The following is a 21,679-nucleotide window of genomic DNA, read 5'->3' as shown; positions in this document are numbered from 1 at the left end:
GGATGCTGGGCTTGATGGACCTCTGGTCTGACCCAGGATAGCAAATCTTAGTTTCTTATGAGAGGGAAACTGGGATTTAGAGGCGGATGCTGAGATGGGGAGTGGCAGGAAGCTTAGGGTGAAGGGCGAGACAGAGGAGGGAGATGGAAGGGGAAGCTTGGAGAGAGACTGGCAGATGGACAGAGGATCCTGGGTGCTAGGATGGGGAGGAGCTGGGAGACAGGCAAGCTTAGGTTGGAGATGGAGGGAAGGCATGGAAAATAGAGAGAGGAACTGGGGGGCTTGGAGGGGCTCAGGCAGAGAGAGAGAGGGGAAAGGGAGATAGAAGGGTGAGAGATGGGGATAAAAGACATGGGAGGAGCTAGAGTTTTGACAGAAGAGAAGAGATGGTGATGAAAGGAAAGAGAAAGCTGGAGAAAAGAGAAATTAAAGAGCTGGAGAGACAGATAAAGAGAGGGAAGGAAAGAAGAGAAACAGAAGGAAAGTTAAATTGGGGGAAAAAAGGAGCTGATAAGAGTTGTCCTGACAATTTGTTACTTAAGAGTGTGTAGTAACTGACAAGTGGTTGTACATTCTGCCTTGTATTTGTGTTACAGATGTTGCAGTCCCGGTCGCTAGGCTAGCGACGGGGTCCTTACCGCTTCTGCCACCCTCAGGACCGCGCCGGGACCTGCTGTGGTTTGGGCCTACCAGGCCGCGTTGCTGCGGCGTCTCCACGAGGGAGACGCCGCCGAGGCCCGATCCTGGCCCCGCCCCCGCCAAGCAATGTGCGCAAGCGCAAAGGAGCAGCATTTAAAGGTCCAGCACCCGGAAGTGCTGGACAGCCCCCAAAATGACGTCAGACGCCGGCAGGGTATTTAAGTCGGTGTCTGCCTTTAGCTAATCGCCTTGCAACGAGGTCTCTCCATGTGAGTAGATAGTTGCTTCTGCTGTGCCTGGATTCCGCTCCTGCTGTTCCTGGATTCCGCCCCTGCTGTTCCTGGATTCCGCCCCTGCTGTTCCTGATCCGCTCCTGCTGTTCCAGGTCTGCTCCTGCTGTTCCTGATCCGCTCCTGCTGTTCCTGATCCGCCCCTGCTGTTCCTGATCCGCTCCTGCTGTTCCTGAACCTGCTTCCTCTGACTGTTTCTCTGGCTCCTGACTCCGGCTTGCTCCTGATTCTCCGTGTCTGCTGCCCGCCTCGACTTCCGGATCGTCTTGACTTCTCTTCACTGCCTGCCACCCAAGTCCCAGCGGCCCTGGTTCTCACGGGCTCCTCCTGGGGGGACCAAGGACTTCCAGGGTGAAGATCTCCTCGCTTCGTTCCTCACTGCCATCTCATAAGTCCCAGCGGTCCAGATCTCCACGGGCTCCTCCTGGGGGGATCTCAGATCTCCAGGGCAAAGACTTCGCTTGGTCATCCAGTCTTGTGCCGCCTCCCGGCCTTTCCTCTTCTGTGGTGCCTCGGCTCCATTGGGCCGGCCTAAGGCTCCACCAACGACAGCAGTAACAACAGAAATGTTATTCTGATCATACATATTCACTTTTATTGGGGGGTAAGGACAAACATTTGCTATAATTTTTTCATTTCTCCCAATCTCCCCAGTCTCACTGATGTCCGAGCCATTGTCTAACGCTGGGAGCAGAATCCCACTTACTGCTTCTCTTTTCGCCTTCTCTTTCAGGGTTTCTGGGTTTCTGCAGTCGGCAGATTTCTGCTCAAATATCTGTAGTCCCAATACCGAAGATCCTAGCAGAGGGAAGCAGTGTCCTGCTGTCTATCAATTTCACTGGCAGGATCTTTACCATCACCTGGTACAGAGGAGAGACCGTGGGTAATAATCAGATCCTTGAGTATGTCCCAGGTGATGATCCTCCTGAGAAAGTTTCTCCTCCATACGTGGGTCGAGTGAAGGGATTTCTAAATGGCTCCATGGAGATCTCAGGATTAACTACAAGTGACAGCGGCAGTTACACTGTGGCGATACAAACACAGTCACCACCACCACCAACAGCCACAGTAAATATAACCGTCTATGGTGAGTTTGCACTTCTGTCATATTGCCTTCCCAGTTTCCCCCATATCTAATCCTGTCTCCTCCACTTGCTTTCATTTTGCAATGAAAATACTTATCATGTTTGTGGTACTTCTAGATATATGCAGTGCTGAGCAATGATGATAGGTCTTCAGGTATGAGAAGTCCCTGGCCCAAGAAGATTACAGTCTACATGGGTACCTGAGGCAATAATAAAATGAATCCTGGAATTCCTTTCTTCCAACCCATTGCTTTAACCAGTAGGCCACAGCTGGTAAAGGTGTAATGTAGAGGTCCATATTCAATGAAACAATAGTGCAACGACTGAAAGAAAAATTAAATTTATCAGCACACTTAATTCCTTCTGTCATTAATAGTGCCATTTAATGTGGCCTTTACTGGGCACTCCCAGTATCATATTACTTTCATTGCCTTACCACTAACCATAGGCCAGTGTCCATTTTTAAAAACTTTTTCTTAGCAAGTATGAACGAATCCACTTGCTAAGAAATGAATCTTTATGCTGTATGAACGAATCCACTCTCCGACCCAGGACCGTGTTTCGGATGTCTGCATCAGGGGGACATCATCTTAATATCTTCATTTGCATTGCATGTGTTTACTGAATAGTTAAAATACAGGCAGCCACACTTTAAAAACGCTCAGAGTGAATATAAATATTGTCGGAAGTGCTCAACTTATTTACCTATCTGAATTATATTTGTGAAGACATTAATACCAGGCCTAAAACCAGCACATATATATTTAAAAAAAAAAATCTTTGTGTTTGAACAGTCAAACTAGGGAAATGATGACGTTTTTAGATACCTTTCTCGCCATTCCGCATTCTTGGCACGAAATTACAACCGGAAGCCCAAAATCATAGCCAAGGATTGCTTTTATACTGGAAAGGTTTTGGATACCCATGATTTTATTTATCAAATTAAATCACTGAATGCCATGCCACCTCTAAATTCAATCCTTGTGGGGTTACAGTACCAAAAGTAAAGATCCAAAATTGTTCTCTTGCATTGAGACGTATAAAATATACAACATACGATAACAAACAGTTCATAGCTCCATAAGAAAAAACTGAGAGTACACCTTTAGTATTTGCATTATAGTATTCCCATCTTGCAACAAGCATCATATCCATTATTTTTAAACACTGGCATGTTTTGTCATTGCATCTGATATTTAGTAGTACTTCATCTTTGATTGCATATAAATGAGGGAGAAACATTAGTGCAACAGTAGTAGTTCAGGGGATACCAAAGAATGTATCTTTACAAACAACTTTACTATTTGGCCATAATCAATGTGGCAATTGTAATCATTATGCACAGACCATCACAGGCACTCAATGGACCTGTCCGAATACAGGACAAGTAGTAAGTTTACATGGCACTACGAACTCTGTGTTATTGTATGTTGTATATCTTATACCGTGCCCGTATAAAAATAATATATGTAGGACACACTCAGGCCGATCCAGTACAGTGAGCTCAGCCTAACGCACTGGTTACCCTGTGGTTGGACACGCATTTTGAATGCACATCCACAATCCCTTATGCTATAAGGGGATCAGCACTTCCAAAATGCATGTCCAACCCCACGCAAAGCTATTAGCGCTCACCACATGTAAATTCATGTTGATGAGGCTAGTAGCTATTTCCTCCCGAAGCAAAAAAAAAAAAAAATGCGCCTGACACGCACATTTTTACCCTAAAAAATTAACGCCTGCCCCTAGTGTTGGAATTTCTAGCAGGATCCGCCTTCAGGCCCCTTCGAGGCCTGTCTCTCCGTTTGTTGACCTTGAAGATGGTGTTCTTGCTGGCTGTGTGTTCAGCACACCGCATCTCAGAGCTACAAGCACTGTCCTGCCGTGATCCGTTTCTCAGAATCACTCCGGAGGCTATCCATCTTCGCACGGTTCCTTCCTTCTTACCCAAAGTAGTCTCACAATTTCACCTCAACCAAACCATATCCTTGCCAACCACGGAAGGTTTGAAGAAGTCGGAAGAAGGTTGAATACTGCGCCATCTCGACATTGGCAGGTTGCTGTCCAGATACTTGGAAATGTCAGAAGCAGTACGAAAGACGGACCATCTGTTCATCCTTCACAGCGGGAAGAAGCAAGGGGAAGCGGCCTCATGGCCAACCATCGCCCGCTGGATCAAAGAAGTTATCAAGGCGGCCTACATAGAGGCAGGAAAACCACCACCTCTACAGGTCAAGGCTCACTCTACCAGAGCGCAATCGGCCTCTTGGGCAGAAACTAGGATGCTGTCGCCTGCAGAGATATGTAAAGCGGCGACGTGGTCCTCCCTCCATACCTTCTCCAGATTCTACCGTCTGGACGTTCAGGCCAGGGAGGACACAGCATTTGCGAGGGCGATCCTTAACGGACCTCGGGCAGCCTCCCACCCAGTCCGGGAATAGCTTTTGTACATCCCATTTGTAATGAGTCCATCTGCTACACGCTAGGAAATGTAGAGATTACTTAACTGATAATCTCATTTTCCTTAGTGTAGGCAGATGGACTCAGCATCCCGCCCGGCTGCCAGCATACATGGGGATTCACCAAGTCACAGTAAGCCATGTTTTCTTTTATAAGGCATCCACCCTACCGGGTGTCGACGCCTTCCAGTTGAGAACACTGGCGGTCTCCAGCTTCTATCAATTGGTCAGGGTAATCCCGTTCATTTAATTGATCGGTCAGTCACACATATATCCATAAAAGCAATCCTTGGCTACGATTTTGGGTTTCCGGTTACAACATGGCGCCAAGAATGCAGAATGGCGAGAAGAGGTATCTAAAAACGCTATCTTATCGTTTCCCTGGTTTGACTGTTAAAACACAAAGGTTTTTTTTTTATATATGTGTTGGTTTCAGGCCTCATGATAATGTCTTCACAAATATAATTCAGTTAGGTAAATAAATTGAGCTTCCTTGATAGCTTGATAGCAGCTAGGTAGAGAGTACATTGTACAAATGTAATCTTTTTGTTCCTTTCATCACTCCAAATCACATAAAATCTTCACTGATGGTAACTGTGCTGTTCATACCTCTGACTGTGCATGTAAATCTGCCCCCCAAAACTTAGCACACCCCCAAACCTCACCCCAAGGTACTGTGGCTCCTCTTACAGTAGTATAAACAGTACAGAAAAATTAGCCTAATCATGCCCCTTTTTTATCGCAGGCGCTATTTTCTCCTTATTTATAGCAAAATGATGAATCTAGGCCTCAGCTGGCTAAATTCTAGCCGGCTATCTTATTAGCCGGCTAGAATTTAGCTGGTAAATGCCCAAATATTCATTTAGCCAGTTAACTTCTGAGTTAGCCAGCTAAATGCTTTTGAATATGGACCTTTCTATTACTATTTCTTTCTGGAAAAGATCCCTGTGAAACAAGAATTCATCAAGTAGAAATCAGAAAATTAGAGTAACAGGGAAATAACTGAACCATGTGAAAGTCCATGCAATTTACCTCTTTTATTACTGAAAAAAGCAGATCAGAACAGTGAAAGATTACAAAGGTACATGTATCATTCACAGGGCATTCGGGAAACTGGGCAGTTTGGAGTTATTACAAATTGCTTTGCACAAGGAGTTAGAATACACAGATGCAAAATATGCCAATTGGATTTTCCAGTAACACCAGACAGAGTTCCCCCAAATATCAGGGAGCAGCTGGCCTGCAGCTAGATATAGTATGATTTCTATGTATTTAGGTTTAGCACACTCCTTTTCATTGGCAGCCGTTACATGGTATTCAGCTGTGATTTTAAGAATGCAGCGCACATGATAAGTGGGAGGTTATGGGACAATAACCGGATGGTTTTTTTTTCTGTGGATAATCAAGTGTTTACCCTACAGAAACATGGTCTGACCCTTGCCCTCCCCCCAGCGTGGATAAAAGTCCGTGCATGGTTCCCAGTGTGTGTGCTTTTAGCCACCAGGTGTTTGGGGAAGGGGAAGGAAATTAGGCACAGAGACTTCCATTTTGAGTTTCTGGCATGTACTTTGCACCTGCTTCAGCGGAGAAGCAACAGTGTGTGGGTACCTGCTTTGTGGACCTATGGGAAAGTACACAAGGAGTCTCCATTTGCAAATGAGCTTGTCCTGCGGGAAGTGCAGCCCAGCAGCCAGGTTCAAAAGCAGAATGTATGGGGCTGACTGAGCTAGGGTCTGTCCCTAGTGCAGTGAATCCTGGATAACTGAGACAGCAGTGGGAGGTAATGCTTGGTTCTGCTGTGCACGGTGTACACAGGCCACACTGCATGCCTGTGGCGTGACTCTCTCCATGGCACTTATCACTGGGGTGTCTAGAAGGATTCGTTCCATGGATTCTTTGAAGGAATTTCATCCCTTTTCTCTCCTTAGCTGTCCTTACTTCCCCGACCTTGGAAATACAGCCAGTGCCTGCTGGCGAAGGAACCAACGTGAGTCTCCATTGCCAGGCGGGTTCTCAGACCGTGGACAGTTATATATTCCATAAAGAAGCTGAGAACATATCTTGTGATCAGTCCAACATCATCTGCAGTGAGTCCAACCCCTTCCTGTACTTCCATTACATCAGGAAATCCGACAGCGGGAACTACAGCTGCACCATAGTGAATCCCATCAGCAGCAGCACCAGCAGAGCTCAAGAGCTGAGAGTGCAAGGTAAGGATCCATAGTATACACTGTCATGTGGGGGTCTCTATTACTGGACAGGCAGATGTGCCTAGGGCCCCCACCACACACTCTGCAGGTGCAGCCCCCTTCCCCTCTCACCCACACTGCAAGAGATGCAGGCCCCTTCCACCTGCTCACACACTGCAGAAGAGGGTCCAGGACTTACTAATAAAGATCAGGAGGTGGTGGGCCCTGATGAGCAGAATGGGGTGGGCCACCCGAGCTATGGCCCACCCCATTAGGAATTGATTTTATTTTATTTTTTTACAGTGGTTATTGTTGTAACCGGTCACTATAATCTCCAGTCCCATAGCGGAGAAGGCGGCCATTCGAACAGTGAGAACCCCCATGGCTCCCACGTTCTCATTCATGCACCTGTTCGGTTAGCAGCGTAGGGGCAGAAAACGAACGCAGCACCAGGAGTAAGCCACGTTTGGTGGTCAGATTGTGCTGTGGGAGATTCTGCTAGCAAAGCTGTCCAGGCCAAGGATTGTTTGTCAGCACCGCACTTCCCTTTTGGGCTTGAGCTCTGGCAGACTGGCAGACTGACTCAAAAGGGCAGCATGGCAGTCCCTCCCCCCTCCTCTAACTTGGTGACCAGCGTGCTTACCCGGCTTGCCCAGCCCTGTCTGCTGGCATATGGTTTCTGTGTTGGAATCTATAGCAGTCCAGCTTGTTTTGTTTTTCCAGGGGTATTGGTGTTCTAGGGCTTGGTGTGATGTTTGCAGTGTTGCCTTTTCCTGGATAGAGTTGTTGCTGTTTCTGTCTCCTGTGCTACTGCACAGAGTGTGATTTTTGAGGCTTAATAATTTCATGATTGGTCTTGTGTATTAATCAGTCATACATTCTTTGCATAATATTTAGGGAGCATGAAGAAAGACCTCCATAGGACTTCAACAGGTGAAATAGTCCTTTACCTGCAGAAGGCCCTTTGGAAAATTGCGTAACCGATGAAAGCATATAATTACGCTCAAAAAGGAGAGGTTTTCCGTGGGGTGGAGTCTGGGTGGGGCAATATGATAAAGACCAAAATGGTCTATCTAGTCTGCCCAGCAGTGGTTTTATGTGCATTTACCCAGAGCAGATAAAATTCCCACATATAACCCAACCCCCAGTCCTGGCACGTCCCCTTTAGGAATGCAACTGTTGCCCTGTGCAGGCCTCGCCATGCCTTCCAGGAAATGCAATGCAACCATAATCACTTCTGCCTGTTAAAATTGGGGTAACCCTTTTTTTGGTGGATGGCAGGTATCCTGAGGGTCCATAAATCAGGGCGACCTTCTCTGCCATTTCCCCAAGTCTCCTGCCCCCCAAGGAGTGGATCCTTTTCTATGGGGGGAAGGTTTAACCTTCTTGGCTCAGACAGTAGCGATCTCCCATATGTTCTTCGGAACAGGTACACATACAAACCAGGCTAGACTCTCTGGATGGGTGTTCAAATTAAAGTTTACTGCGATTGATTTCAAAACAATTAATAAGTGCAATAAATAAAGAGTCCAAGTATATCCAGAGCCCTCAGATTTACAGGAGTCAGGTTTTAAAGACTCTCTGCCTCTGTGTATGTGTCCCTTCAGGCAGGGACTTGAAACTTGCTTATCCTCCATGGAATGGGATGATAAGTGTCTCAAGATGGCTGGAGTGTCCTAACCGTGACTGGTTCTCCTACCACAGTACCCGAGGTCTACGAAGCATCCCGCACTCCAGCTCGGCAGTGTCCTGTGTCCCCAGGGACAGAAACTCCATTGGGGAGGGGGTTTGTCTCCAAATGACTTTCTCCTCTATTCTCCCTTCAACTCCTCTTCAAAAGATAAACTCAGACCTTCCTGGAGGAAAGGCCAACTACTGAAAGCAATCCTCACAGCGTCCAGCTCTGGGCAAGGAAGGGCGACAGAAAAAGCAGCTGCCTTCCCTTATAGAGAGACAAAAACTCAAACTGGGAAAACCTTCTCTCTTCCTTAACTGACCACTGTAACCTCCTCTCTAGCTGGGCAAAGAGGTGCACAGTTCCCTCCTGACCACTGTGTGCAGGGGATGTAGCCCGCCAGGAATGGTACAGGTCAAAACTGCAAATATCCTTCGACCTCTCTCTCCCTCTCTGTGCTAGACTGGGGGCCTAACGTGGAGAGCACACTAAGGGGCCAATGCAATACAGTGCGCTCAGCCGAGCGCACTGTATAACCCACAGCCGAACGCGGGTTGAATAGGCGCTAATCAATCCCCTAATGCAATAAGGGGATTCGCGCCTTTTCAATGAGTGTCCGGCGTGGAGTGAATGAGATAGCGCTCATCACATGCAAATGCAAGTGAATGAGGCGATTACTCATTCACTCCAATGCAAAAAACAAAATGTGTGTCTCGGAAGCACATTTAGCGATCAGCTATTAACGCCTGCCTGGAGCAGTTAATAGCTGTGCGCATTTAAAACAAGTACAGAAAAGCAGAAAAAAACCTGCCTTTCTCTACTTCCTCCTACTTAATATCATTGCGCTATTAAGTAGCAGGGAAACCTTAGTGAGACAAGTTTAAAAAACAAAAAAAAACCAAAACTTGACAGTAGGGTGCAGGAAACGGACACTCAACTAACAAGTGTCTGTTTCCTGAACCCCTGGCATCAATTTTCCTAACCAGCGGATGGCCGAGTTAGGAAAACTGATTGGGTTCTTGTTAGAAACACGACCCCCTAATTTAAATGTTGCTTAGTGCCCCCCTTGTGGGTGCCTGGAGCGCGTTAAGAAAGCGGGCGCTAACTGTTCAGTGCCAGCTTTCTATGCACGTTTATTGCATCGGCCCCTAAATCAGCTCCTCCCTCAAAATCAGAACTCTCCAATCCAGACATCCTCTGGGGGAGGTGCTGCTTTGAATGACAGGTTCCTTTCCTGCTGGCTATCCAAGGGCAAACTAGTGGAGACTGTACTTTGGCAATGCAACCAAGCCTTGTGACTTGTGTGTACACTCTTTGAGTTTAGAAGGTATGCAGGTAAAGTCTCTTTACATAAGAGAGTTCTGCAAGAAAAACTTTTAAAGAGGGATCCCCTGGGACAGCTGCTGTGCTGGAGGCCTCGGTCCTGCCCCGCCCCTTTCACAAAGCCCCGGGACATACGCATGTCCCGGGACTTGCGCATAACCCTTTGAAAATCTGGCCCTATGTATGAAATTGGTTGTGGGGGTGGAGGGGGCAGGTGGAGGTTGCTTTCTTTGGTTGCCCTAACAAAAAAAGCATTTGACTGCCCCTCTCCTGATTAGATCAAATGTTTTCGATCCTTGGCTGATGAAACTCCACCTTATGCCCTGAGCATTATTTAAAAAAACCAAAAACGTAAAAAGTCTAAAATCCACATCCACATATACCAAAGCAGCTCTTTCACATTCAGATACCCCAGCATCTGAAGCCGTGCTATGATATGATCCTTTTTTTCACTTTTCTTTGACAGTTAGAATCTCAAATGTGACCCTTAAGATTAATGCCACCTCAGCATACCTGTGGGCAGGTGAGGACTCCGTCATCCTGACGTGCACAGCCCTGGGGGATGAGCCCAGATTCTCCTGGAGCCATAATGGGACCTCCCTGCACCCTGATCCACGCTATCACCTCTCTGCAAGCAACGAGACCCTGACTATTAGCCCTGTGACTCGGAGTGATGCTGCAGCCTTTTCCTGTACAGCATCCAACAGTTTGAATGAGGAAAAGAGCCAGCCTTGGATGCCCGACATCTCCTGTAAGTATCTTGGCTTCAGCCACTGGATGTCATTAGGCAGGATCTATTGTGTGATGAGAGCCTATCTGTGACTGCTGCATACACACCAGAATAGCAGTGTTCCCTGCCCTTGCATTTTCTGTATTTTTATAGAGGCTCCTCTGCCAGTTTTCCCTCCCATTCCGCATTATACATAGGGACCTTTGTTTTCAGTTTGTTTTATTTTTCTCCATATTATTACAAGAGCAAAAATATTTACCTTGAAAAATTACAAGTCAGCTTTTCCACCGATTCCTCCTGTTTTCGTTCTTGCAATAAACTCTGAAATTTCTGGGAAAAAATGAAATAAAAACTGAAAATGAAGATCCCTAATTGTACTGGAGTTTCAGCACTTGCTGAGTCTCCAACAGACCTTCATGTTTGCTGTTGGGAGAAAAATGATGGCCATTTGATATGATCAGGGTGTGTGTAGGAATAGATATGTGTAGAATAAATATCAGTGATGACTGATGTATATTGATTTATAAATGTTTCTTTAAAGGAACATAAGAATAAAATTTGCCTAAGGAACCTCCTAATCTAATCACCACCCAAGCCTAGACTATGGGGTTGATTATGAACCTCATTCTGGCAAATAGCAGTTGGATATTAGGTTTTGAAAGGGGTTATTTGGGGATATTTGAAGCAGGCAAATGATGTGGTACAGCAGGAAAAAATGCTTGTATTTATTTTATTTTACTTGTGCACTAAAACTTTATATGCTGTTTGTAAATCATGTTACCGAAGCAGACATACATAAAAAACATACATAAAATGTAAAATTAGCAAAGTTTTATAAATACACAATATAAAATTACTAAAATAATAAAACTCAAATAAAATAAAATCAATTCTACATTAAATCAATAAATCATGTATAAAACATCAAGACAATACATAATAAAAGACAACAACTGGCAAGGTGCTGGAAAATATGCCTGAGTAAAAAAAAAAAAAACAGGCTTTAACAAGCATCCTAAACTTCAGATCATTGGTTTTGGGGCACAAGTGGCAGAACCATCATAAGTGCTGCTCTAACACCCTCCGTTCCAGCCCCAGGTTGGCCCTATTAGGATTTGTCACACCCACACTCATGCAACATTTCATTCATTTATTTATCATTTACATTTTTGTCACCTATCTAATATAGCTCCGGCATAGATAATATGAGATTCCAATAATTCAATAAAACAAACCATGCAGACAAGTTAAAAAGTAAAAACAACAGATTCATCTATACAAAATAAATGCAGTAAAAGATAAGCCACACTGCTATAAGAGCAATGCAGGCATCTAAAAGCCATAGAGAAGAAGCCAGGCCTTACATATCTTCCTAAACTTTGCCTCCCGCAGGCCTTCACCTTGAATATATTTACTCCCGTGCAGAACAGGAGTAACATTTCAAACCTCCATGTTGCCTTGGTTCTTTTGCTATTATGAGAGTGGAGGAGTAGCCTAGTGGTTAGAGCAGTGGGATGCAAACCAGGGGTCAAATCCCACTGCCGCTCCTTGTGACCTTGGCCAAGACAGTTCACCTTCCATTGTCTCAGGTATGTACTTAGATTATAAGCCCTTAAGGGGCAGGGAAATATCTACAGAGCCTGAATGTAATTCACTTTCAAGAGCCATGAATAAAATAAAACGATTTTACATTCTATTCAAATGATATCTGATTAAAAAAACAAAACAAATCATGGCCTGGACTACCCTCTCAAAGCAGCCTGGAAACATGCTGGTACACGCTCCCCCCAATTCTCCCTTGGGCCCTCCAACTCTTTGCCCACCGTTCTAGCCTCCTCCACTTCCCACCCCTTCCACACACACACACTTTCTGCCCTCCCCTGCGGCTACTGACAGCTCTCGTCCTTGCACTGCCCCAGTTTGGACTGTGGATCAGGGAAACTGGGGGAGGGAGAGAAGCAAATGCTACCCCTTTTCATCTTATTCCCCCGCCAAAAAAATAAAAAAAAGTGAAATATCAAAATATTTCTAGACCACCTTTCCAGTGTTAGCTAATGGCATAGAGCACTGCCACATGTCAGCTGTCACTTATTACTCGGGGATTTAGACTGCTGCTCTTCTTTTCCACAGCATGACTAGATGCGCAAATTTGTCTCTTGGTAAGACATGAGACTTTCTATAGCAGGGGTCCGCCAACTCAGTCCTCAAGGACTACAGCTTAGTTGGCTTTTCAGGATTTCCACAATGAGCGTGCATGAGATCTGTTTGCTTATAAGGGAGGCAGTGCATGCAGACTGATCTCATGCATATTCATTTCAGAAATCCTGAAGACCCGACTGTTCTGTGGCCTTCGAGGACCGAGTCTGGGGACTCCTGCTCTAAAGGACCAAGTACAAGATCTGCCTAGGCCTCGCAGGTCCCTTCTTCATATATCAGAGGTCTGAAAGCTGATGGATTACAGCGTGTGCAATGTTGGCCCTTTAGATCAGTGGTTCTCAGCCCTGTCATGGAGGCACGCTTATCCTGTCTGTTTTCAGGAGATCTCTAAAGCATGTCATGAGAGAGATTTTCACATATGGGGGATCTCCAATGTATACTATTCGGCAGATTTTCAAAGGGGTACGCGTGTAAGATATGCGCGTACCCCCCGAAAACCTGCCCCAAGCTCCCCCTGCGCACGCCGAGCCTATGTTGAATAGGCTCGGCAGTGCGCGCAAGCCCCGGGACGCGCGTACGTCCGGGGCTTTCCTGGGGGGGGGGGGGTCGCGACAGCGCGTCATCCAGGGGCGGTGCCGCGGGCATGGTTCCGGCCCGGGGGCGTTTCGGGGGCGTGGCAGGCTGCTGATTTCGCACAGCCTTGCACGCGCCGACCCCAGATTTTAAAGGATACGCGCGGCTACGCACGTATCTTTTAAAATACGGCGCACTCTAGTTTGCGCCTGGTGCGCGAACAAAAGTACGCGCAGGCGTACTTTTTAAAAATTTTCCCCTATGTCAACAACAAACCTTTTATGTTGGAAAAAAATCAGCAGAACTAGGGGTCACGATTTGAAGCTCCAGGGAGGAAGACTCAGAACCAATGTCAGGAAGTATTTCTTCTCGGAGAGGGTGGTGGAGCCTGTAAGACTAAAACTGAGAAGGATTTCAAAGGGGCATGGGATAAACACTGGATCCATAAAGGCTAGAGGATGGGAATGAAGAGAAGAGCCATGGGAGTGGAGGAGTGGAGGCTAATACCTGGTGATTTACTACCCTTACTCAATAAGCCTTCGCACGGTTAATGCAACTCCAACATTGCTCTCTGCTTCAACAGCAAGGGCAAATGTGGAAAAGAGGATTTGCATTCAGATAACTATCAACAAGGACTGAACTTCACAATCTGGTTAAACAAATAAGCATGGGCGTAGCTTGCTTATTACGACGGTTACTACCCTAAATCAATTACGCCTGATACATCACTTTGAATGCATATACGGCGTTGCTCTCTACTTCAACGGCAGGAGGAAATGTGGAAAATGGGATTTATATTCAGACTACATCCAACAAGGCATCGATCTATGCAGTCGGGGTAGCTTGCTTGATGCGGTGGTTACTACCCTTAACCATTAAGCCTTATGCTCACCTTTGATGCAACTCCAACATTACTCTCTGCATCAATGACAGGGGAGGGCAGGAAATTTGAATCAAACAGATACCAACAAGGGCCCTGAACTTGGTGGTTGATGAAACAGATAAGTATGGGAAAATAAGTGTGGGAGCTTGCTGGGCAGACTGGATGGGCCGATTGGTCTTTTTCTGCCGTCATTTCTATGTTTCTATGCATATTCCTCCAAAAGTTAAATCACAAACAAATTGAAATCAGACTAAGTTCAGCTACCAACAATATCTCTTTGAATGATAATTACTAGGTACTAATAGCGTAACATGTATGGCTACCCCGTCTGTAAATTCAGTCCAGGTGCCTCATTATAATCATCTTGTGCCTTTTTACCACAAATATTGGCAATTTCAAATCACAATATAAGTCAGTTATTATTTGAAGCAAACCGCTGTCACTGTCAGTATCACAATATTGTTTCAAAACACTTACCTTCTTTGGCCTGCCACTATTTATTTTATTTTTTTTTATCAATGAAAATAAAGACTGAACTTGAAGCTGTGCAGCAATGAAATGTTGGCAGTTGCAACGCAGTATTAGACAGTTGTTATCCAGAGCCAGCCACTTGTCACTTATGATACTGAAATATCGTTTCAAAGCACTTATCCTCTCCTGCCCCGACACTGACTGCGTTTTGATGGTTCTTCTTCAGGGATGTCTGCCAAAGTGCTGCATTTATGAAAAAAAAAAAGAAAAGAAGGTAAGTGCTTTGAAGTGATATTGTGCGATTGACGGTGACACTGGTTTGCTTCGAATAATAACTGTCTTATGTTGCATTTTGAAATTGCCAGTATTTGGGGTGGAAAGGAGCAAGCCAATTACAATGAGGCACCTGGATTGAATTTATATATGGGGTAGTTCTGCGTGCTTCTGAAAGCCTGACCGCTTAGCTGTGTCTTCAGAACCATTGGTTAGAAAGTATCACAACTCCGTTTTTTTCCAGGACCAGAGCAGCTACCTAGAATTTTAACAATTATAAAAAAATAATCTAAAATCATTCAAAAATTTCCAAAGTTGCACAAATACTTTTATTTTCAATTTATATCTTCTCCTGGCTCTTCTGCTTTTATTTCCATGTTACTTTTCCTCTTTGACGTTGCATTGCTGCCTTTATTCCCTCCGTCACCACTTCATGTCTCATCTTTCTCTGTATCTTGCTAATCTTTAACCCCTTAACCCATACATCTCTCGTCTTAAGTCTTATCCAATTAACTTAAATAAACATTTAATTTTGAATATTGGGCCCAAGATTTTTAATACAAAAATTCTCAATTTAATAAATTTCAAAAGCATATTTTATTAATTTGTAACATATTTAAAAAAAATACAAATAAGAACATTGAAAACCATCCTATTATCAATAATATACCAGATTGAACTAGAAAACAAACAAAAAAAATATTGACAGAACTAAAGAGGGCCCATAATCATAAAAAAAACACACAAACTGAAAAATACCTATCATACCTTATTAAAAAATGACATACATATACATATTTAAAAAAGCATTAAAAACCCACCCAGAAAACACAAAAAAATTGTCAAATGCCAAAAATTTCACTTGTCAGCTGACATCTTTCGCTGGAAAGGCTTCTTCAGGGGCAATAAATTTCAAAACGTTCCCTCCCCTCCTTTACTGTCTTTACTAAAACCAGAAAAAAAGCACATCACAAACTGAAAACAAAGAAGCCACTTGCATATATCAAACAAGATATGCTCTTACCAGTCTCAAGATGCAAAATATTCCCCACCCTCGTACTCATGGCACCATCTTCTTGCAAGTAATGTACATCACACATAGCAAACCATGTACTTTTGAAAATTCCAAACCATACCCCAACTCTGTCTCCAGCAGCGCCTCCCCTACTGCAGGTAAAAGTGTGCATGGAATGGCACTTTTACCCACCCAGCCAGGGTATGTTTCAAAAAGCCAATTTCCATGGAGAAAGTGCAGGATCTTTTAAAATAAGAAATGGCTTTGACATTTACCCTGTGGATGTCACGGAGGGCTCCAGGCTGCTGTTTTCATCTTCAGTTTGCTGACATGAGAGGAGAGTGCTCACGCTCGCTCTCTTCCTTGTCAGCAGACTGTATGAAAGGGTTTCAAAGAAGGGGAAATTTAAAGATACAATGTCCTGAATCTGTTTTACTGGGCAAACAGATTAGCCTGATCTAAGGTGGTTAGGGTCCACCAGAGCTAGTAAGAGAGATTGTTACTCATTTCTTTCCTCTTTTAGCCACTTTTCACTGTTTAGATATTTGTTTCTGTCTGCAGTAAAGTTCTTTGAAACCTTCTAAGCTTCTCCTGTGAGTGGAGTCCAGGACTGGGGTCCTCTGTATCTCACATCATAGTGCTAAGTGTTTTATCACAAATCCTGACTTGTTGCTCCTCAACAGGGAGACCCGACGGAAGGATCCAATGTGGAGCAGATCACCTGGGGGAGCAGGTCATGCTCCGATGTTCCTGGCCTGGGGGGTCTCCCGCCGCCAACGTTCAACTAGTATTCCAGAATATCAGTGAAACCCAACAGAATGAGGTGACAAGAGTTGTGCCCCAGGGCAACGTTACTGCTGGGGATCTTCTTACTTGCCATGGCAACCAAATTAACAAAGAGGACTCCTGCTCCATTGTTTTTGGTGAGAACTTAGAGTTTCTTTCATCTTCCAGGAGATTAATCCGTAGGGCTGCAGAATCACCAGACCATGTGACCCAAGCCCATAGCAAAGTATCTGCCAACAGTTCCTTTAAAGAGGGAACTGGACTCCACTCACAGGAGAAGCTTAGAAGGTTTCAAAGAACTTTACTGCAGACAGAAACAAATATCTAAACAGTGAAAAGTGGCTAAAAGAGGAAAGAAATGAGTAACAATCTCTCTTACTAGCTCTGGTGGACCCTAACCACCTTAGATCAGGCTAATCTGTTTGCCCAGTAAAACAGATTCAGGACATTGTATCTTTAAATTTCCCCTTCTTTGAAACCCTTTCATACAGTCCATCTTCTATCTGTACCTACAGGGTTTCTGTGTTTTCTGTTTCATGCACTAATTCATTCCTACAGGTTAGCTTCAGAAGATCAGTGCCAGGTTCTGCTGCTGGTGGGGCGAGAACTGAGGGCTGCTTGGATGGCTTAAGCCAAACTCTTAGCAGAGGGGAGGAGCCTTATACCAGGACCAATAACCACACCCCCAAGGGATTAGATTGGTCCCTGACTACTTGAAAATGGATTGCTGAGAACAAGGAATTGTTCTTAGCAACATGAAGGCTAATTAGCTCCACGCTACAAAACTTGGACGCTGTCCATGTTAACCCACAGCGATATTGTCTTTAACTTTTTAGATCCTGCTCATTGAATGAATTATTTCCTGATGCCCCTTTCTACATATGTTAGTTAACTAGACCCAAATATGGTATAAATATGGTATAAAAAATTTGCAAGTAATTAAAAGTATATGAAAAAATGTTCCACTTGTGGAATATTGGTAGCTAAAAGGTTGAACATGCGCTACCTGACTTGCTGCTATTAGTCCAGCTCATTCACTACAGAGAGAAGCCATGGCCATCTGCCTTATTGGGCAGGCAATCTGGACCACCTTCTGTATACCTGTTCCTGCTAAAGAAGAGAGCAACTGGGATCCTCCATCTCCAAATTCTAGCCCTTGCCTCCACTCTTCTCATGCTGTAGAGCAAAGCTGGGCCATCTGCTGAAGACCAGAGAGGTGGGGGTCAAGTGGGACCTCTTCCATATTTTCACTGGAGAAATTAGGGCCATCATCCTAAACCACCACTTGCACCCCTACTGAAGAGGAGAAAAGCAAGTCCCAGAGGGGCTGTCTTCCTCTACCTCTCTTCACTAAAGGGAGAAGCTGGAATCATCTGCCTCTATCTGTCCACCCACCTGCTGAAGAAGGGGAGCAGGGCTCAGCAGAGTTATCCTCCTGCACTGACCTTCCAAAGGAGCAAGAATTTGACACATTGCATGGCCAGTGTTTTCCATGCCAGGCAGAGAAGTTGGGCCATCTTCTGTCCCTCTGCCAGAGAGAGCAGCCAGGGCTGTCTGCCTCCAGTACCTGCTGAAAGAGAGACGTAAGGAGAGGAAGGAAGCCACTTAGCACCAAAGGAGAGAGTCACCGGATGGTGGAAGCCCTTCCTCACCAGAAATGAGAAGCCTCTTCATACCACTACTGGAGAAGTGGAGGCAGCAAGGTTTTCTCCATGTATATACGATGTATTCCTTTCAGAGATTTATCCAATTAACTTAAATAAACATTTAATTTTTAATATTGGGCCCAAGATTTTTAATACAAAAATTCTCAATTTAATAAATTTCAAAAGCATATTTTATTAATTTGTAACATATTTTAAAAAAATACAAATAAGTACATTGAAAACCATCCCATTATCAATAATATACCAGATTGAACTAGAAAACAAACAAAAAAAATATTGACAGAACTAAAGAGGGCCCATAATCATAAAAAAACACACAAACTGAAAAACACCTATCATACCTTATTCAAAAACACACATACATATACATATCAAAAAAAGCATTAAAAACCCACCCAGAAAACACAAAAAAATTGTCAAATGCCAAAAAGTTCACTTGTCAGCTGACACAAGAAAAAAAGGGGCTTAAAATCCCCATTCAATAAGACATAAAATGATCTTTCTTGTCTGTTCTATTTCTTATCTCTACTGCCAGCAGTGTTCCTATATGTCAGTCAGTGGCACTGAAATGTACTAAACCATGGTGTTGAAACATGTCGCATTAAAACAGCTTTTTCAAATACCAAACGTCCAAACCAATTTGAACAAAGGGTAGTTGATGCAGTCACTCTTCAACCAACAAGACGGGGACACGATGGTCAGAAACTTGCAGCAAAATATAGCAAGATCACATGCCTGACATCTTTCACTGGAAAGGCTTCTTCAGGGGCAATAAATTTCAAAAAGTACCCTCCCCTTCTTACTGTCTTTACTAAAACCAGAAAAAAACACATCACAAACTAAAAACACAGAAACCACTTACATATATCAAACAAGATATGCTCTTACCAGTCTCAAGAAGCTAAATATTCCCCACCCTCATACTTATGGCACCATCGTCTTGCAAGTAATGTATATCACACACAGCAAATCACTCACTATTTATTTGGCTTTCAAACACAGCCAACCAAGCAAACCCCAGAGCCGGAAGTGGCCTGACGACCCGGGTCATCAAAGACAGTCTTGAAAAGTTCCAAAAACCAGGATCGGTCTTGAAGGATAGGGTTGGAGCGCTCCCACAAGGGAGAAGACCAAGCGAGTGCCTTACCATCCAACAGAGAAAGGATGTAGGTTGTCTTAGTGGGTCATCCGGAAACCACGGAGCTTGAAAGCAAAAATGCATGTTGCATTGGTTAATGAAGACTCAAAAGAGTTGCGGTTCTCCAGAATAGCAAGGAGGAGCTGGAAGCAGTATGGCAGAGCATTGAGGTGGTGCCAGAAAGGTAGGTACCAGTGTAGCCAGACTCGATGTGCCCACTGGAACTGAGGAGTTTAGGCAGGCACTGAGAAGCTCCATTGAGCTACTAGAGCTTCAAGGAAAGGTTGCTGTTCCTGAATTTTCGGGGCTAGGCCTGGGATGGGCTGCAGGGAGAAGCATCTGCCGGGTCCATGGCCTTGGCAATCTGTTATGCAGGTGGACCCTTGCGGGAAGAAGCCCCACAGGTCCCAACCGTCAGTAGGCGAGGCTGATGGAAAGCAGAGGCCCAGCTGGGGCTTCACCACTACCAGCCCATGTTCCCCTTAGGTTGAGCCCTCAGGTGCCAGGGCTGGCTGGACTTACATGGGGCCTCTGCAGAGATAGATGTCCTGGTGGGAGAAGAGTCACAGTTACGCAAGCCAGGGTCAGGACCAGGCAATGAAGTTTGTGGACAAGGTCCAGGCAAGGGCCGAGGTAGGCGGCATAGCTCGTGGTCTAGGTCCAGGCAAGGGTCGAGACAGGCGGCGTAGCTCATGGTCAAGGTCCAGTCCGAAGTCAAAGCCAAGATCAGGCTGAGGAACAAAAGATGAAGATCAGGAACTCAGGAAGGCAATCCACACTCTGAGGAGAGAAGACCTATTGCCAAGCCAAAGGCTGGAAGCAGGATCCAGCCATAACTAGGTCTAGGTCGATGATGTCATCCATAAGGGCTGTGGGGCTTTACCCGCCGCAGGCCCTTTAAATGTAAAGAGAGGCGTGTGCTTAGGGGTTGGGTTGCATGAGCAGGACCCCTGCGATGTTCCAGTTGCGAAGAATAAGCGCAGCAGAGTCGGTGGCCCAAGCCACGTGGAACAATGGTGGCACTCAGGGCTGTGAAGAAGGAGTGTCGTGTCGGCAGCGGCTCCCCACCGCTGCCAGGGAGCCCAGGTCTGCTTCTGCTGCGGTAGCGCATCGGGTGAGTGAGGCTGGCCGCGGGGCTCTGCAACCAGCAAACATAACATAATTCAACATTAACAGACTTGCACAAATATACATCCCCAAAGTTCCATAGGTATACAACAAGATATACATGTTTAGGGATCACTGAAAAAAAAACAGTAAATGTCATAAAAAGGTTCAAATTATTCAATTTTATTATTAACAAGAGCAGATAAAGGCTCCATCTCAAGGAAGCAAGTGAAAGCCTGGCTTTTTTTTTTCCCAGGCCTTTAATGGGTGACATTTCTGACTGGCTGACTCCGGATTTTTAAATGCCTGTGTTCTTATTGTCTTTTGCTGTACCTGTCCTCTGTCGCTCAGTTCTCCACTCTTCCTTGTTCCTCCTTCTTCCCCTCCCGCATAGTTTGGGTGACATAATACAATATCCATTTATGTGCACTGTTTACTCTGAGTATTATCTTTATTTATCCAAAGTATGATCTACAAGCATGTAGGAATGACCTTGTATCAGGAAATGATTGTTCTTCCACCTTGTTTAAGTGGTTATACCCCACCTTGGATGAATTCTCTTTCAAAAAAGCAGGCAATAATAAATAAATAAATAGAATGGTGTGAGATCATGAATAAGTGTTGCACTTTGCCAACCAATGCTGTATCTTAATGGGCAGAACAGCTGTCATTCAGTGAGGGAGAAGAAAGATTGCTGAGCTGGAGAAAGTGGGGTTTTTGCCATCTTGACACATGCTGACCATGCATGCCAGATGTTATTTATGCTTTGTAACTTGATATGGCATTGCTGTTTTAGTTTCATGTTGTAAACACATTTTTTTCTGTGTACCTGAATGCTGCTGTTTTCCCCACTGTACTCTTTGGAGCCAGGCTGAAAAAGTGCTGAAGAATTTGCAAGTAAGGCAGAATTGAGTCTGAAGCGTGGAAAGTGATTTAGGTTTCTTTCCCTTACAGCACTCTGACATCGTGACCCGAGCATGCTCCACGCACTTCTGCCATTTTCTGTATGGCGATGCTGCTGGAGCAACTTTGCATGTCCCAAAGAGGATAATGAAGATTACGCGTATTGTAACAAGGCCAATAATGCCTGATTGGCTCCAAATCCCTCATTAATGGCTTATTCACTGCTATTTGCTCTGCTCAGGCCAACGTTTTTGATCTCAGAATATTTGTTTAAAATAATATGGCCCAATCCTCCCAAATAGCTCTTTGCCACTGA

At 44.8% G+C, this 21,679-nt stretch overlaps 1 protein-coding gene across 2 annotated transcripts in view; it reads left to right on the top strand.

The window, feature by feature from the left end:
• Positions 1–21,679, top strand: part of LOC115075843 (carcinoembryonic antigen-related cell adhesion molecule 1-like) — an 85,906-nt gene that overhangs the window by 40,109 nt on the left and 24,118 nt on the right. Inside the window, exons 2-5 of one of the 2 annotated variants that reach the window (XM_029576689.1) lie at positions 1,663–2,016; positions 6,402–6,683; positions 10,127–10,411; positions 16,446–16,685. In XM_029576689.1, coding sequence (XP_029432549.1) covers positions 1,663–2,016; positions 6,402–6,683; positions 10,127–10,411; positions 16,446–16,685 — 1,161 coding nt within the window. The remainder of the gene's footprint in view (positions 1–1,662; positions 2,017–6,401; positions 6,684–10,126; positions 10,412–16,445; positions 16,686–21,679) is intronic. The other variant, XM_029576690.1, reaches the window with a different exon arrangement.

This window comes from Rhinatrema bivittatum, chromosome 14 (assembly GCF_901001135.1).
Source record: "Rhinatrema bivittatum chromosome 14, aRhiBiv1.1, whole genome shotgun sequence".
NCBI lineage: Eukaryota > Metazoa > Chordata > Amphibia > Gymnophiona > Rhinatrematidae > Rhinatrema > Rhinatrema bivittatum.
The sequence above is the reverse complement of the archived record's forward strand: the minus strand, read 5'-3'. Positions and strand labels throughout refer to the sequence as shown.